This window comes from Leptosomus discolor, chromosome 26, assembly GCF_034619465.1.
Source record: "Leptosomus discolor isolate bLepDis1 chromosome 26, bLepDis1.hap2, whole genome shotgun sequence".
Taxonomy (NCBI): domain Eukaryota; kingdom Metazoa; phylum Chordata; class Aves; order Leptosomiformes; family Leptosomidae; genus Leptosomus; species Leptosomus discolor.
In genome coordinates, this window is record NC_141416.1 from 1,113,626 (window position 1) to 1,131,544 (window position 17,919).

Consider the following 17,919-nt stretch of genomic DNA (forward strand, 5'->3'; position numbering starts at 1 on the left):
AGGGATAAAACAATTTGAAGGGAAAAAAAAAAGAAAAAAAAGGGAAATAATAATAAAAAACTTTAAAACCAACCAGAAAACTCTCAGGAAAGGCCGGGAGCAGCAAACGCCCGCGCGGGCGCTCGGGTTTGGGCGCCGAGGGGTCCCGGCGGAGGCGAAGGGACGGGGGGACACGGGGATGCTCTGCCGGGGTCTCTCCGGCAGCCGGGGCGCGGGTCCCGCTGGCTGGGGTGGCTGTCTGCAGAGGAGGAGGAGGAGGAGGAGGAGGAGGAGGAGGAGGAGGAGGAGGAGGAGGAGGAGGAGGAGGAGGAGGCGGGAAGGGCCCGTTAGTGTGCAGGTTAAGTGCAAATAGAGCGTTTTCTCAGACGACTTTTGGCGGCTGATTTCTTGCTTTGGGTTCGTTCGCCGCCGGCCGGAGCCCGGGTGCCGCGCGGGGACCGCGGCGCCGTCCCCATCGTCCGCGAGGGCCGGCGGCGGGTGACGACGACGACGAGGACGACGACGGACCGAGAGCGGCTGCGGAGCATGCAGGAGCGCGGAGGGGAGAGGAGGGGGACGACTCACCGCGGCCGAGGGGAGAGGAGGGGGACGACTCACCGCGCCCGAGGCCGCCGGCCGCCGCCGCCGCCGCCACCACCGGTCGTTCGCAGTCCGGCAACGCGCCACGGTGGCATCGACACCCCTCTGCGCCCCGCCGGGCTCCTCGGGTCGGTCAAGGGGGTTGCCAGCACCGTCCATCGACCCCGATGGCCACCGGTGCCGACGGGCACCGGCTCCGAACCGAACCGGGCTCCCTTCCTGCGGGGAGGGGGACGGCGCGGGCCGAGGCGTCGGGATCGGCGTCGCCTGGTTTCTTCCGCCGAGCCGAGGGGGTGGTGGCGCCCCGCGGGCTCCGGCCCATCGCGTCTCTGTGCCCCCGGTTCCCCCAGTCAGCACCGGCTGCCCCTTGAACGAGAATCACGGTCACTCAAGACGTCGAGCGGGTGCCCTCACAAAGTCTCTGGAGAGAGGGGGGCGGAGGGGAGGCGGGGGGGGGGGGAAAAGGTTTCACCATCCATTTAGCAAAGGAGGGAAAAAAAAAAAAAAACACAAAAAAAAAAAAAACAAGAGAAAAAAGGAAAAAAAAAACACAACCCCCACAACACAATTAAAAATTCTATGCTTTGTCATTACAAAAAAAAAAAATAATAGCATAAACCAAGCTTTAACACATGTCGAGTGCTGATTTCAAGCAGACATTGTTCTGACCTCGGGGCAAAGGAAGTGACCTCTCACTGCTATCGAAAACCAAAGGTTTGGAAAAAGGAACAGGTCGCTGAAGGTCTGAAATGGGTTTTTTTTTTTTTGTCTGTTTTGCCTTTTTTTTTTTTCACTTGCTTGGGTTTTTTTCGTTTCTTTTTTTTTTCTTTTTTTGTCTTTTTTTTTCCTTTTTTTTTTTTTCCCCGTGTACGGTAGGCACCAGTACAGGCACTGCATGCGACGGAAGAGGGGAGGGAGGGGCGGGGGGACGGTCAACAGGCGTTATTTCTGTCCGCTGATGGACTGCGATATAGAGCGGGGCGGGATCATATCCAGAAGGTATTCCCGCTGCCGGTCCGCCAAACTCGACGCTTTGTGGCCTCCGATGCCAGCATTCAGGTAAGCAATGTTGACCCCTGGGGGAGGGAGAGAAAAGCAGGTGGGGACCCCTCCCACACCCCCCCCCGCGCTCGGGGGGGGGTCTCCGTTCCCGGCGCTTACCCAGAAGCGGTGATTTAACCCAAAACCCACCCTCTGCAACGCGGCAGGGGGGGAGGGAAGCGTCACCATCACCATCACCATCACCACCACCACCACCACCACCAGCACCACCAGCACCACCACCGCCACCGCCACCACCATCGCCACCGCCACCATCACCGCCGCCAGCATCACCACCACTGTCACCACCATCACCACCGCCACCATCATCATCATGATCATCACCACCACCACCATCACCACCACCACCATCACCACCACCACCACCACCATCATCATCATCACGATCACCACCACCACCATCATCACGATCACCACCACCATCACCATCACCACCACCACCACCATCACCATCACCACCACCACCACCACCACCACCATCACCATCACCACCACCATCACCACCACCATCATCATCACCATCACGGTCACCACCACCACCATCACCATCACCACCACCACCACCATCACCATCACCACCACCACCACCACCACCACCATCACCATCACCACCACCATCACCACCACCACCATCATCATCACCATCACGGTCACCACCACCACCATCACGATCACGATCACCACCACCATCACCATCACCACCACCACCACCACCACCACCATCACCACCACCACCATCACCACCATCACCACCACCACCATTGCCCCGTGCTGGTGGCGATACGTCCCCCCCCTCCCCCAAACTCAAGGCACAGACCGGGGGGTCCCGCTCTCCCTCTGGCCCCCAGCCCCCTCCTCCCCCCATGCCCCGGCGCGGGCCGTTACCTGGCATGCCGAGGAGACCGCCCGCCACGGACAGCTGGGGGGCCTGCGCAAAGTTGGAGAGCATGGAGCGGGCCGAGGTGGGGATGCCACGCTGCAAAGTGCTCTGGGGCTGCGGAGCCTGAGGAAGAGGAGAACAAAGATGGGAGGAAGGCACCGGGATCGCCCGGCAGCCTGGAAGCAGTCGCTGATGGAGCTGCAGCCAGAGGGCGAAGAACCAGCGCAGGGTTCTGGCCCGTAGGTGGGAAACACAGTTTGGAGATGGCCCTGGTAGGGGTACGTCATCGGGGCTGTGCCACGGGTTCCCCCGCCGGAGGGCACGGGATGGATTCGGGAGGGATCCGGAGGGGAAGGGGGCAGAGAGGAGACCAGCAGCAGCTACGGTCCCGGCTGGCAGGAGGAAACGGGGCGCAGGGGTTAAAAGCAACCCCAGGAGAAAGGGCAGCCGGCCCCCAAAGCGGCTGGAAGAGAGAAGGCAGCGGGACCCTCGCACCTCCCTCCTCCGCAGGGAGCGCGGGGGCCGGCGCCGGAGCCAGGGACGGAGCCCCCCCTCACCTGCCGGAGCGTGTGGTGCCGCATGATGTTCTCCTGTTTGCTGACGCTGGAGACGGCGGGAGCGGCGGTGGGGGACAAGGCTGCCTGCTGCTGTAGCCTCTGCTCGATCTCCTGAGCGGGGAGAAGCACAGGCACCCGATTTCAGACCTCGCCTCCCCGACGAGGGGCGACAGATTCGAGCTGACCCCTCCGGCGCCACGAGCGGGGCACGCCGGGGCTCGCGCCGACACCGGCCGCGGCGGGTGGCACCCCCGGGGCAGGGGGGGGGAGCAGGTCCCTCTCCCCACACTCCGCAGTCGCTGCTTTCTTTGGAAAGCCGGCCGCTTTCCCAAGGTCTCGCCGCAGCCGACACGAACGGCTTTCCTCTCTCTCTGCACCCACTTGTTCCAAACAGCTCCAAGACTTTTCCTGCTCCGCCACAGGCACGTCCCATTTGTCAGCAGCTGGATTCCACTTCAAATTTATCTTTTTTTTTTTTTTTTTTTCCTTTTTCCACAGTTCACAAAGGATGATCCCAGTTTATTTTACCCCAGGGCCTCTATAAACAAGTTCTCCAACACCGATTTATCACCTCAATTTAGCAAATTCCCCCCCTTCCACTCAGGAGCGAGCAGGCAGCAAGCGGTTAAACGACTTCCCACACCTTCCAGGCAAGTCAGTGGCAAAACCAGGGAGGGAGGGAAGGCCGCTGTCCCCAGCCAGCCCCAGAGCCACAAATCCGGGGGGGAAAACACTACACAGAGGGAGAGGAGCAGCTCTGGACACTCAGCCCCAGCCTTTCGCTGTTAGAAGCTCCACGTGCCGAGCTGGGCATCCCCCTGGAGAAGCCAAACTCCTCCAGCACAGCGGGGGGAACCCCGACAGACCCACCAAAAAGCTGCGGCGTGGTTGGAGATGTGCAAAGGGAAGGGGAGCAGGGGGTCGCGCAGCCCCGGGCCGAGTACTCGCCTGCTCCTGCTGCAAAGCTTTGACGAAGGCGTTCTTCAGCCGGTTGGTGTGCTCGGCCTTCAGCGCCTTCTTCTGGTTGGAAGTCATGCACTGCTCGCACAGGATCTTCCCGTTTTTCTCCTGTTTCCAGTGAGGGGTGAAGTCGGTGCGGCACTGGGCGCAGACGAAGGGCTCCACGCGCAGGAGGGACGCGCAGCTTTTCCCTGGGGATCACCAAGGACGGGAGTTCGGTGGGGAAACAGGATGGACTCCAGCTCTCACACCACCCCCTCCATCCCTAGGACAGACCCCAACTCTCACACCAACCCCTCCATCCCCAGGACAGACCCCAACTCTCACACCACCCCCTCCATCCCTAGGACAGACCCCAACTCTCACACCAACCCCTCCATCCCCAGGACAGACCCCAACTCTCACACCGCCCCCTCCAACCCCAGGACAGACCCCAACTCTCACACTGCCCCCTCCATCCCTAGGACAGACCCCAACTCTCACACCGCCCCCTCCATCCCTAGGACAGACCCCAACTCTCACACCGCCCCCTCCATCCCTAGGACAGACCCCAACTCTCACACCACCCCCTCCATCTCTGGGCCCGGCAGCAAGGGGCTCCCACAGGCGCTGTCAGAGCGGGAGGGACGATCCCAGCAACCCAATGGGTTTTCAGGACAGCGCCGTGTCAAGGTCCAACCCCACTTTGGGCAAGAGCTCAGCGTCCCGGGCGAAATCCCGCCCCAGGGACAGAACGACCCGGCGGCGCTGGGACCAGCTCTACAAGAGCGTACAAAGCTGGGGGGCCTGGTGGCCGAGGCTGGCGAGGCGGCGATGCACCGCGCCGAGGGCACAGGCTCGATCCCACCCACCTCGGGGGGGGCGGAACGGTGAGGTGGGAGCTAAAAGCTCCACAATCCCACAGGGACGGGACCGCTGGGCGCTCCCAGCTCCGAGGATTTTGCCTCTCAGCCCCCGATTCAGGGCAAGGGAAGGGCCTGGGAGACCCCTCCCCGAGCGGGCACAGCCCGACAAGCCCCCAGGGCACAGACACGGCTGCTCCGGGGCTCGGCGCATCAAGGCCGCCATCCTCCTCGCTGTGCCCCGCGGGGTCGGAGTGCCTGGGGGCGTGGGGGGGGGGTCCGGGCTCTGCCCTGCCCTCCCCTCTGCTGCCGGGACCCGCAGCAAGAAGGAACGGAGCCCGGGGCTGGGTAAGAGCAGAAACCGTTCTCTCGGAGCCTCGCGAGCCGCAGATTTTAGCATTTTGCCAAAAAAAAAAACCCCAAACCCCACCCCAAAACCCAACAGGAGATGCACGCGGGAGCGCTGCCAGCGCGGCGGTCGAGGGAGGCTGCAGCCCCCCCGAGCTCACCTTGGCTGTCGATAACGCTCTGCACCACCTCCTCCAGCCCCACCATGTAGATGAACTCGCTGTTGGCTGCGCTGGGCAAGAAATGCAGCAGGGGAGCGGGTGGCTTCGGGGGTGGGATCTCCAGCAGCGTCTTTTCCAGCTGCTTGCGGAGGGCAAGCTTGGCAGCGGCCTGGGAGTTGGCAGCGTCGTTCAGAGCACTGGGGCTGGGGAGCGGAGACGACACCCTGTTGACAGTGCCAGGCTGGATGTGAGAGGCAAGGTTCATATAGATGGCTGAAGACGACGTACGCTGGCAAGGAACAGAAGAACTTGATTGCTGGAGAGGAAGAGGAGACGAGGGTTAATCCACGAAATTAACACACTCCCTGACTACAGCTCAGCTCCTGAGGCAACCTGGATAAGCCGGATCGCCGCCTCACAACCCTCCCTCCGCCTCCAAACGCTCCCGGAAGGACCCGGGGAGGCAGGAGCCGCGCCGGGAGCTCGTCTCGGTCCTGACGATAAAGCGGTGACCCCCACAGGAGGGGTCTCGGTGCCCGAAGCAGCCCGGGAACTTCTGCAGGGTCTGGCCTCAGGACCCGGCATCGGCCTCGCCCGAGCGTAGGCAGCGCCGTGATTCACGCGCCGGCACCGTCGCTCGCTGTCGAGTTCTGCTCCTCCACCTCTTGCTTCGCTGATCTGGCAGGCGCCCAGGCAGCATCCCCGCTGCCAGATGGTGGCCGTCCCCTCCCACACAGGTGCTCCGAATGTGCCAGTTCCCTCCTCTTCCATCTCCAGCAGCTCTCGCCCGCATCCTCCGGTCGGTCGGGTGCGCGGTGCCTCGGGCACGTGACGGCAGCAAAGCACAAAGGCTTCCGCTGACCCGAGGACGCAGCTCTCGCAGTCTTTCCTGGTAAGAAGCCACCAGCCTGCAACCTACTGAAGCCCCGGCAGGGCTGCTGCCAGCCTGTCACCTGGCCTACCCGATCCCCAGGGCACGAACGCTTCCACGCAGGCGAGGGGAAAATCCCAACAAACCCTCTCCGCGACTCAAGACGGGGTCAGCCACCAAAGCTCGGGGGATACGGTCGTGTCGATCGGGAATAACACAGAGAAGACCCATCGGTTTGCCCCAGCTTTCTTTTTTAAGACTGCCAACTGACTGGGGAAAGAACAGGCCGAGAACCAAGCTCCTCTCAAACCAGTTACGTAGGTCCAGGAAAATTAATGGCGGAGCTGATCAGGGATAACTCATGCAGATGATGAATTAACACTAACGAACTTACAACTCTTCTGTAAGAGCAGTTGGGGTGGTTTGTTCAACCCAACATGTAATTAGGTTGGGTTGACGGTTGTTCAGACACAAGACTTTCAGATTTACCATTTACAGATTTGCACTATACTGTCGTTAGGACAGAGTAAGCGGCTCAAGAACTGGCAACAAACCCTCAAAGGCATTAACGGGGGTCGTTAACCCGGGCCTGCCGCTCAGCCAAGCGTCGCAGCCCGGCACCAGGGACAGAGACCGTGCCGCAGCGTCGGAGACGCAGCCCAGGGACCGAGGCTGCTCGCAGGGGAAAGGCCCGGTTGCTCCACACGGCGCTAGAACCGGAAAGCGCCGCGTTTCCCCCCGCCCCACGCTCCGTTTCCAGCCTCCACAGAAGCCTTTCCACTCTTCCAACAGCCAAACAGACGGGCTGTGGCGCCCTGCTCCTCGGCTGCGCTCTCCCCGGCGGAGAGAAGCGGAACCGAAGCCCAACGAGCCAGCGCTTCCTACCCCCTGCGGGACGAGGAGCCAGGCCCGCCCCCAAACCAGTCACCCCGCTTCACCGGGGGGGGGGGCTTCGGGTCACCGTGAACAGTTGGGATGAGCCAGCGCTTCGGTGCGCGGCAGCTCCAAACGGGAAGTTTTGGAATTATTTATCCTTTCGCTCTTCCACGCAGGTCAAGGACACCCGTCCTGGTCCACGCTTGGGATGTTATTTCCACCCGCAAGCTTCGCTCCGACGCCTTCGTGCTCCGGGGCGCCCACCAGGCTCGTTACGGCGCCTCCCGTTCTCCCTTCCTGCTAACCCCACCAGGCAACCGTGCCCCGAACCAGCGACAAACCAGTAACCTACCGGTTGGTAGTTGATGGCTGGATTCATGCTTGGAGTTGTAGTGCGGATGAGGCCAGGTTTGGGAGGAACCCGCTGCCCTTGTAACTGGGCCGGGTTCGGAGCAATCACACGCTGCGACATAAGCATGTGGGGCAGAGTCGTGTTTGTGGCGGACCTAATGACGCTGTGACCCTGCCGAGAAAGGGAACAAGAAATAAAGAATAATTAAAAAAAAAGAAAAAGGACTTGAGGCAAACCAGAATGTTTAGTTCCCTGATCAGGCACTTCCACTTATCTGCAATTCCAGTTAACTTCCAACACAAGACGTCGCTCAAAGAACTTAACTTTTCCTCCCTTTGTCCTTTATTTTAAATAATCACGGCTAGTTTGCCAGGAGGGAGGATGTCTCAAGTTCACATACTCTTTATTTTCTGTAGAAAGGCTGGAATCGCCCCCGAGTCGAGAAAAGGCGCAGCAATCTCGTGGAGCAACCGCTTTCCAGGAGCCAGCCAGCTCACCGGGAAGAGGCCGGACCTCCAGGATCTCGGCTGGGGTGTTTTGGAAGGTAATTTTCAAGACAGAGGCAAATGTGCAGCCTCTTTGCGCTAAAAAAACCCAACCCCAAAACCCTGTCGTTTTGATCAATACGGAAGAACGCAAGGGGGAAAGAGGGGATTAAAGTAAAACAAACAGGAGGCTGTTTGCCAGCTGCACGGAGCTATTAAAAACCAGAATTCACACCGGTGCCCGAGTTCAAAGCGAAACGGTTATGAGAATCCCGACGGCCAGGGAGACGGGGGTTTGCCTTCGGCGCAGGAACGCAGGGGCGTGTTCCACACCTCAGCCCCGAGCAGCCAGAAACGCGACCCTGGGACGGGAGAGCCCCGAGCGCAGGCTGAGCCAGGGCCTGACCTGCCCGCCCGGGCTTCTCCCGACACTCCGCTCGCACCAAGGGCTCCGGGTCCCTGAGCACCGCCACGACGGCTCCAAGTGGGGACCGACAGGTCGAAGGGCTCCGGTTTGTGGGTTTTTTTTTTATCAGAGATGATCTTAACACACCAAACACCTCCCGTCTATCTTTTGCTCCCCTCCTCCCCCTTTTCTTTTTTATCAGATTTAATCTAGATGAAGTTCTTTGCTGTCACACAGAAGAAAAGCTTCACAAAGGCCAAGCAAACAATGCGTTTCCTCTTCTCCTAAAGCCCATTTCCTTTACCAGCCCGATCCCACTGCGAAGCCACAATAGACTTGACCCCGCATCGTTGCCATAGCAAAGAAAACAAATGCCACAAACAAAAGGAGATGGTGAACGGAGGGAATAAGTGATCGGCAAGACTGAAATGAAAGTCTTCGGGCAAAGGCAGGAGAGGAAACTCCAGGCAGGCAGGCGCTGGAGGATCACCTCGGCCCCGTGCATCACCTTCCCGGCACCTGGGTCCGCAACCGCGTCGGTGGGCCTCGGACCATCCCAACGCGCCACCGAAGAGACACAACGGACAGCCTCCTGCCGAAAGGGCAAATCCCTCTTCCTGACGCTCCGGAGCTCGGGGAACGCCTGGGGAAGGGGCAGAGCGCGCCCCAGGGCGGCAGGAGACCCCGAGCCCTGCGGCAGAGCTGCACCAACGACTCCCCACCGCCCGTCCACGCGCGGGGCGAGCGCCCTCCTTCCAGGGAGCTCAGCCCCTCGGCTCCTCGTTCACCCCCCGACTTTTTCTCCCTGCAGCCCCCGAACAAGCGGCAGGCAACTTTCTCCACGGCCACCACGGCTCCTTCCACCTCACACGACCCAAAACGTCGGGGCTGGACTAACCTCCAGACCTCCCCGCTGAACAACCTGAAGCAGCAGAGCACCCAGACCCCGTCGCGCCAGGGGCTGAGAGCTGGGACAGGCACCAAGCGCTACTGGGACGGCTCAGCGTCCGTCTGAAGCTGATCTGCTTCAGAGATGGCCTGGCCTGCAGAGAGAACCTCCCAGACCCACCACAGGACGCCAGGCTGTTCCGCTCACGGCGCTGAGGCCCGCCAGCCTTGATCTGCCTCTTGGAAAAGGCGCCTCAGCCGGGCAGCGACGACCGCGCAGCGTCGCGTGGGCACCGAGCAAAACCACAGCGTTTTGCACAGAAAACGGGCGTCAGGGAGGCTCACCTGTAATGTCCTTAAGTTCTGAGGCTCAACCCCCTGGGCGCCAGGCCTGGAGGGGAGCTTGGACAGTCCCTGCTGTCCCACGTGAGCAGGAGATGGCTGGACAATAGATGCCGCATTCTGGACAACTGGAGTCTAGAGGGAGAGAAAACGAGAATCGGCATCAGCGCCCGGTGCTTGGAAAGGAAACCCATCGACGGACCCGACGCCGACCGACGTCACATCAAACACGACTATTTCAGTTATTTGCGTAGATCTGCCTTCCCAGCTGGCCCTCAGGGCAGCAGGCCAGGTAGGACGGGCCGTGGATTTGCTACAGACCCACTTGGGTAAGAAATATCACACGGGAGGACAAACGTGGAGTAAAGGAAGGTCCAAGAGCAGAGCAAGCCCTTGGTGTCTGCCCGCCAACAGGCTTCGGTGAGGCCCAGCACCTTCCCCTCACCCCCCCCCCCGCCCCCCCAGCCCCAAACGACGCTGCTCAGAGCTTCACCTTCTGTACCACGTTCTCCTTTTGCAGCTGGCTTTGCCTCAGTTTCTTCAGCAACACCAGCCTGGCCTCCTCCAGCCGTAGCTCATCCCGAAGCTGCTTGATCAGCTGCTGTCGCTCCTCTATGCTTTTCCCCTACAAAGAGGCAGAAAAATCAAGTCAACCGCTGAAACCTGCTGCCTGGGCCCGGGTGGCAAGAAAGGGAGCACGGGAAAGCTTGAATACAAGCAGGGATCCGTACCAGGGATAACCAGGGAGGCAAGAGCCGGATTGTCACGCCCGCAAGTTACCGCATTGCTCGGAAACCCGCTTGGCTCCCAAATCCTCCCGAAAAGCAGCAACCCCCTGCGGCAGAAAGGCCCGGGACAGTCGAGAAACCCCTTACCTTAAACATTTCAAGATTTGCTGCCTTAAGTCTTTCCTCCATACGAGAGCTGGAACGGGGACTGGATGCCTCATTGTCGGAGAGGACAATTATATCTGGCGAAGGGGTTAATCGGCCCCTGTCCTGGTCACTGCGTGACAGAAGGGAGAGAAAACAACAAAAAAAAAAGAGACTGAGCCACAACACCGAGATGTCAGCAGCAAACCTGGGAGCAGGACAACCCGCCCCCCGCCACGGACGGGAACCGGAGCCCGGCCCTGCTCGCTACCGCCGCGGGGCCAAGGGACGGGAGCGGACCGCCGGCCTCGGGAGAGAAGCGTCCTCCGCTTGCGGGAGGGCAGAGACCCCGTCAGGAGGGTTTTCTTCAGCAGGGTGAAGGGTGGGCGGTTTGAAGCGAACGTGTGACGACGCGAGAGGGCCAGTCGGGTGTTGGTGACGAGCTGTACAGTATCCACGTCGGGAGACACAACCGTAGCCGGGTGCTGAGGTGAGAGGGAAGGGGGGCAGACACTCCGGCTTGGCACCGTTCGTACTCACTCAGGAAGTTCACCACGAGGCTGGAGTTGAGAAGAGGCTAAATCCCCCAGCTAACAGAAATGTAAACACTCCAAGCCTATCTCAATACAAATCTATTTTTAAAAGGTCACTCCATAAAGGAAAATCTGAATAAATAACCCTGCGTAGAGTCAAAAGATCCAATTGAACCGCGACCTAGAAATCGGTGAACGGAAGGAGCCGCAACGACAACAGTTCGTCGCCGGGAAAAAAAAAAAAAAAATATTTTAAAAAAATCGATACGACAATCCGGCAGTAGCGAAGCACGGCGCTGCTCACGGTGCCATCACCCGGAGTCAGGAGACACTAATAAAAGCCCTTTGCTGTCACCAGCTTAACATCACGGCGCTTGGAGAGCCCTGGGGAAAAAAAAAAAAAGAGTCCGGCGCGAAGCAGCGCGGTTACAAAGGTGCCGGGCGCGCCGCCACGGAGGCGGGCGGCCTTATCGCTCGCCGCCTCCCCCGAAGGTCTTTGGGGTGAGGCTGGCGGTGGGGGAGGAGACGCCCGGGTCCTCTCCTCTGAAACTTTCCGCTTCGAACGCCCAGTTTGAAGCTGAACCCCAGCTCCCAGGCTTGGCTGCTCCGAGGGCGGCGGGTCCGGAGAGGATGCTCGGGGCGGGGACGCCGGCTGGCAGCGGGGTTTTGCCCTCGGCAGCTTCGTCTCCCCGACGTTAGAGCCGCTTCGGTGGGTCTTTAGCATTTCAGTTGTAGCGTTTCAAAGCGCCAGCGGGGCGTGGCTGCCCCCCAGCGCAGACCCCATCGATCACGGAGTTTGCAGGTCGCTCTTCAGCGGCAGAAACGCCCCCAGCGGTGTGGCTCCAAACCACCAAAGAGAAGAAATCAAAGCGGTAAAAGCTCTCGGCTGTACCCAAAGGCGCCGGGACTCGGCTCTGTGCGGTATTTGTGGGTATTTGCATTATTCCAGAGCCCTCAATAACCTCTTTGTGGGCCATCACACACTTATGGCATCATATGAACGCGGTATCCGCTGATCAACAGATAGCCCCGTTCTTGCCGACCTCCTTTCAGCGCCCCACGGACGCTGCAGGCAGGACCCAAACCAGGGGTTTTCCAGCTGCTGCTCCCTCTCCGGAGCAGAGAAGGAGGTTTCTCAGGTCGCCGGTGGCAGGAGGTTTTCCAGCTGGGGCTGAGGTCGCGGTCTGCCCCCGCGGCGCAGTCGGCAGAGAAGGCCCAGAGCATCCTACCGAGACAAAGTCAGCCCGAGCCCACCCAGCCAAACCAGCCTGCAGCCGAGGAGTTTTGTATTTAGCTGGCAAGAGCAAGAGCTGCTTCGGGATGAGTCTCCAACAGCTCCTGAGCGGCCCATCGCCCTCCCACGGCACTTTACCCGGCCTCTGCTGGGAGCTACCCCAGGAGCCCGTCTCCAAACCAGCAGTTGGGGCACGTTTATACACGAAACCGCTCGGGAATAACCACGTCCTCGCACCGAAGCGAGGGTCAACTCGCAGCCACCGCTGCCCAAGTGCGGTTTCAAACACCGCGACGACCACAGGAGGCTCTCCGACACGCGCAGGGCCGCGCGTTAAAAACAAAGCAGGCTCCGGCAGAGGGTCCCTTCCCCCACCGGGGCTGCCCGCAGGGACCCCGCAGGCACCAAACCCAAGTCCCTTATTTCGCCGAGAGCCTCTGGATGCGCTTGCTCTGAGCAACAAGCTCTCGGGCTAGAGGGACTGACGGCAATCAAGCGCTGAGCGCAACAGGTTTTCTCCCTCCTCTTACACCCTTGGCCGCATCTCAGCCACGTCCGGAGCAATAAAGCATCGGATTTTGGTTCAGGATTTTCCTCAACGCGGGCTGTCGTTACGGCTGCTGGTGATTATTTTGCACGAGTATCCAGATACATCCAGGCTGGTTTATTTACATTCTTCCGTCGAGGGGGGAAAAAAGCAAAGCCAGCGTCAAAACCAGACAGGGGAAAACGGGGCCATCTGCAAAGAACTGCTGAACGTGTCAGGGTTGTTTTATTTACTTTTGTCAAGGGAAGAGCGTACGGACAACAAAACTACTGGAAGGAGAGCGACGCCGGCGGCGCAGGAGGCAGGCAGAGGCGAGGAGACGCGGAGCACGTTCTGCAGCAAACGCCAGCTTGGTGACACCTTATCAGCGGGGTCAGGAAAACGAAACCCCCCCCAGCCTTATTCCTCTTGCTAGAAACCTTTTTCGCACTCGAATGACTTCCAAACTCGCAGCAGAATTGTTCTACCTCTCTTCAGGGCTGGTTTCTTTTCAACCGCAGCGATTCGAGCGTCCGCACCCGACGCTGGCTCCTAACTGGATTCCCCGCGTCTCGCGCAACATTCGAGCGGCTCCGCTGGGCGCGCAGCGCCCGCCCGCCAGCTCTCCGGGGAGAAGCGACCTGCACGGGAACTCCCCCAGAGCCACGGGGATTCCTACAGCACTGGACACCTCGAGAGCTTCAAGCCATCGGCCAAGCGGCCGAGCATCACCCGTGTCATCCCGCCCACGGGGCTTTTGGGGAGGATCACGCCTTTCAGCGGTGCAGCGCCCCGGTGATGCACTCGGAGCAGGACACCAGCAAAGCCCGGGCCCCTGCAAAGGGCGTTGCTTGTACCCAAACGCTCCCCCCAGCACAGACAAAACCCTGTGGTGCACAGTAACACCGCCTCTGCCTCACCGCACGCGGCTTGTCAGATTTTATGGGAGGCTGAACCAGCAGCAGAGGTGACCGAGCAGATTTAAGCCACATACGTTGTCGTTAAAGAAAAACAACCCAGGTGGTTTTCGCCTTCCCACCTCCAGCTCTCTAGGTCTGTTCATCACTTCTGATGCTCTCCGCAAGCCAGGGTGTGACAGATAAGCAAGCGCCTAGGAAGGCATTAATCTTTATAATATTTACTACACTGACAGCACCCAGAAGGGGCTTGAAGCGTTGGGGTCTCCCGCCTTCAAATCCCTCATCCATCACCTGCTCACCAGCCCCGGTTGGGACAGGAGCCCCCCCAAGAAGCACCGGCAGCATCCCCCTGTTAGCCAAAAGCCACCACCAACACAAAAAAACCTCCTGCTACGCTGCCATCAAGGAAGGCAAACAATCCCAGTTTTGCCAAATCACGATCCAGGTTCCTTGTTGGACACAGAGAGCGGGAAGAGAGATCGCTGGCGACACGCACCCCGTCACGAAGGGGGCTCACCCTGCCCCCGGACCTTCCTGCTGAAGCAGCCAAACTTCCCGTAGTACGTCCCACACGCAGAGACAGACTCATCAACCCGGCGGGACACCAGCATCTACCTCCAGGCTGGCGGACGCAGCTCCTGTCGTTGCAGGCTGCAGCTTGGCGCGGGAATTACCGCCGCCTCCCGCCCCACACGCCTCGCTCCCGAGCAGGGTGCAGCCACGTGCCCGAGGCACCCAGAAAACACAGAATCGCGGAGAGGTTTGGGTGGGAAGGGACCTTCGAGGCCATCCAGCCCAACCCCCCTGCCCTGGGCAGGGACACCTTCCACTCGACCAGGCCGCTCGCAGCCCCGTCCAACCCGACCCCGAATCTCCCCAGGGACGGGGCATCTCCCGCCTCTCTGGGCAGGGCCAGGGTCCCACCACCCTCAGCCTAAAAAAATCTCCTCCTTACATCCAACCTGAACCTCCCCCTCCTTTAGTTTAAAACCATCCCCCCTCGTCCTGTCGCTACAGGCCCTGCTGAAAACCCTGTCCCATCTCCTAAGCGCTGGGAGGCCGCAGCGAGGCCTCCCCGGAGCCTCCTCCCCCCCCAGCCCCCCCAGCTCCCAGCCCGCCCTCCCAGCAGAGCTGTTCCACCCCCCGGATCACCCCCGTGGCCTCCTCTGGGCCCGCTCCCGCAGGGCCACGTCCCTCCTGTCCCGGGGACCCCAGCGCTGGGCGCGGGGCCCCGCGAGGGTCTCACCCGAGGGGCAGCATCCCCTCCCTGGGACCTGCTGGCCACGCTGCTGGCGATGCAGCCCAGGGGCCGGTCAGCTTCCCGGGCTGCCAGCGCACCTTGCCAGCTCCCGCCCGGCTCTGCACCCGCCAAACCATCCCAGGAAAGTCTCGGCCCTTTGCACCTACTCAAAAACAGGGCTCCCCCGTTCCGCTCCTCAGCCTGTTTGCCAAGCCTGCGCTGGCTCGGTATCCTCATCAAGCCAAAAATCAAAATCTTTTAACACTTGTTTCCTTCTCCCTCCCAAGAAATCTGAAATGAGAACAGAGGCGGGAGGCACCGGTGCTGCACAGCACATGGGACGGGCTCTCACGTGTGACCCCCTCGCTCCAACCCCCCCCCCCACCCCCCGAGCAGAACCCGGCTGCAGGTGTCGGCTGCGGAAATGGAGTCGCCGGAGTTCGTCGACGATAAAAATCAGGCGTGTGTGCGCGCCGCGCATACGGAGAGCGTGAGGAACGCCAGAGCTTCTCCCGGAAAACAGACGCGGCTCGCCAGCACTCGATCACTCGAGCAACCGCTGCTCGCGAGCAGTCTCAGGCTCAGCAGGAAAAACCATTTAACTTCTTCCTCGCGGAGGCACCAGCCGGGCCAGGGTCAGGTTTGAGAGCAACTGTCCGGGCCACTCGCATCAGATCTGGCCTCCAGCTAAGTGAAGGACTCCTGCTGCCACTTCTGGAGGTGCTAGTGAGAGGCGCTGGCTGGAGGGGAAGCCCTCGTCCTTCGCGGGCACCGGCCGGGCCTGCTCTGCCCCGCCACCCGACGGCTGTAGCTTATGATACTAAACACAGGGATGGAGAAAGAAATAAAAATCCATCTGGTTTTGGAGCGGAGTGAGAAGGGCAGCAGCAGCAAAACCAACGAAAGAACGGTGCTGAACGCCTTCCAGAGAAACTGTACTGGGAGAGCAGGCTCCGCTGCCCGGCGTTCGGCCAAAGGGACCTCGCAGACACCGGGAAGACTCCCCCAGGCCCACAAAACGTCGGTTTAATTTCTGACCCGGGTTCTCACATCTGGCAGAGCACAGCATTAACGGCAGGCGAGCGAGAGACTCGAGCTGCTCGGCACCTACCTCCTCCTCGCGCTCATATCCACCGGCTCGTCGTTAATGTTCTCCTTCCCCGGCCTCCCTGCAGTCCTGCCATCCCCGTGGGGCCTGAGGCTCCCATTCAGCTTCTCTTCATAGACCTTCACGCCGTCCTGTTTCACCGGGAGCTCGTGGGGCACCTCGATGCCCGAGAGGTCTTTCCTCTTCAGCAGTGCCAGCATCTTCAGGCGCTCCATCGCCTCATGTCCTTCCATTTTCAATCGCTTTGCCAGGACGTCATCCCGGTCATCTGCTTGGTCCAAGCTCCGTTTCAAGAGGTTCAGGCGCAGAGCATCCTCCGTCATTCTGTCCATCCTGCGGGACAGAGGGTGACACAGGGACACGATCAGTATCAGGGCAGACAGAAAATGGCCGCGGCAGACCCGGCTTCGCTCCCCCGGGGCCGGCAGGGACCTCCGCGCCCAGCCTCCCCCCTCGGGGAGCACCGGCCTCCCACGCACCTGCATGCGGTGACCTGCCGGCAGCAGGGCTGGAGTCCCGATCCTAAACCAGCCAGGCGGGGAGTTTCCCAAGCAGAAGGAACCGCGCGCACCCGATGGGCGAGAGCCCCCCGAAACCCTTGAGAACGGGGGCACAAGCCCTCGCTCGGCACCGAAACGCCGCCGGCTCTGCGCTCGGCAAGATTTACTGGAAAGGGGAGCTGGAAACCACCCGAGTCGTCCAGGGACGCGAGGAGGGGGCAGCGTCGCTCCTTCTCGCGCTACGTGCCCCCAGCCCTGGTTTTTGTAAGGCTTCCCTCGCAGGCTTCGTGCCGCGGACTTTTGGTTTTTGGGGGACCCGAGGCACGGCGTGAGCCCCCGGCTACCAGTACGACCGCCGTGGCACGCCAAGTTCAGCAGCAGGCTTCCAAGATACAGACAATCCCCTACCACGCGGGTTTTCCTGCTCTTCCTACGCTCTCAGGCGAAGCTGCCCCGGCAGTCGGCGAGGAATGCGAGGCACCTTCTCCCTCAAAGGATGAAGGCACATGCAGGACCATCCCCACCCACGCCCGCTCTCCATCTTCCCCTGCCTCTCCTCCAGGTGCAGCAATGCCCCGTGGCAAACAGATGCAGTAAAAGGAGGAAGAAGCCGCAGAGCCCATCCCAACCCCATCGCTCTGCTCCCAGGCTGATAAGAAAGTACCTACAACAACAACAACAACAACAAAAAAAAGCCAAGGGAGCTCCACCTGAAAACAAGGAAAGACCAGCTCGGTGAGGTCTTTTACCTACCGACGTGCAGACTGGGGCTGGGGACGATGACAAACCACCAGGGAACAAGTCAGGATTAAAACGGGGCCGTGTCAAGAGCGCCGATAACGTCTTTGGCTCCGCAGGCCAGCGGCTTGCAGGGGCTCGATAATCAGGTCTGCGGGCCCCGAGCTGAAAGACGGGGGCCAAAGTGCCTGAATCTCGGGCACCTCTGCTCCCCCACCCTCGCTCCGGGTGGAGCTGCCTAAACTTGGCTCTAAGTCGCTCACGAGATAAAGCTTCGCCGAGCCAAATTTCTGCCAGGAAAACGTTGTCCTGGCTCAGATCTAAATCCCCTGTAATTACACCTCTTCCGAAGTACGGCCGTCACACAAGTTCAACTACAGCATCAAGACGGTTTCAAGGGTACGAGGGAAATCTTACTCTTAAAAAAAAAAAAAAAAAGCGAGGCGGGGGCAGGCAGCAAGAAAGTAAATGCAAATCCGCGATGCAACGGGGGAAAAAAAAAAAAAGTCCGACCGAGCCAGATCTCAAAGCGGCTGCCACGTCCAGGGCGAGCACCTTCAGACTTCTTTCTACTTGACAGTCCAGTCTCTCTGCAGGAAAACGCACGTCGACTGCAACCAAATATAGAAAGGCAAGCAC

The 17,919-nt window shown here is 60.4% G+C and overlaps 1 protein-coding gene across 1 annotated transcript; it reads right to left on the reverse strand.

Moving 5' to 3' along the window:
• Positions 1 to 1,467: 1,467 nt before the first annotated feature.
• Positions 1,468 to 17,305, reverse strand: GATAD2B (GATA zinc finger domain containing 2B). Its single transcript, XM_086478446.1, has 11 exons — positions 17,296 to 17,305; positions 16,046 to 16,375; positions 10,485 to 10,614; positions 10,103 to 10,234; positions 9,613 to 9,744; positions 7,489 to 7,659; positions 5,390 to 5,705; positions 4,027 to 4,229; positions 3,079 to 3,189; positions 2,527 to 2,644; positions 1,468 to 1,655 (listed from the first exon to the last, which is right to left on the reverse strand). The coding sequence occupies exons 2-11, from the start codon at positions 16,372 to 16,374 to the stop codon at positions 1,522 to 1,524; spliced, it is 1,776 nt and encodes a 591-aa protein (XP_086334572.1). The 5' UTR covers position 16,375; positions 17,296 to 17,305; the 3' UTR covers positions 1,468 to 1,521.
• Positions 17,306 to 17,919: the final 614 nt, after the last annotated feature.

Bases quoted from the DNA above. Each gene is read 5' to 3' on its own strand.
- GATAD2B (XM_086478446.1), bottom strand. From the start codon at position 16,374: ATGGACAGAATGACGGAGGATGCTCTGCGCCTGAACCTCTTGAAACGG. The intron at 3,190-4,026 runs GCGAGTACTCGG...CTCCCCGCTCAG, and splicing joins AAGCTTTGCAGCAGGAGCAG to GAGATCGAGCAGAGGCTACA. The intron at 2,645-3,078 runs GTGAGGGGGGGC...CCTCTTCCTCAG, and splicing joins GGCACCACACGCTCCGGCAG to GCTCCGCAGCCCCAGAGCAC.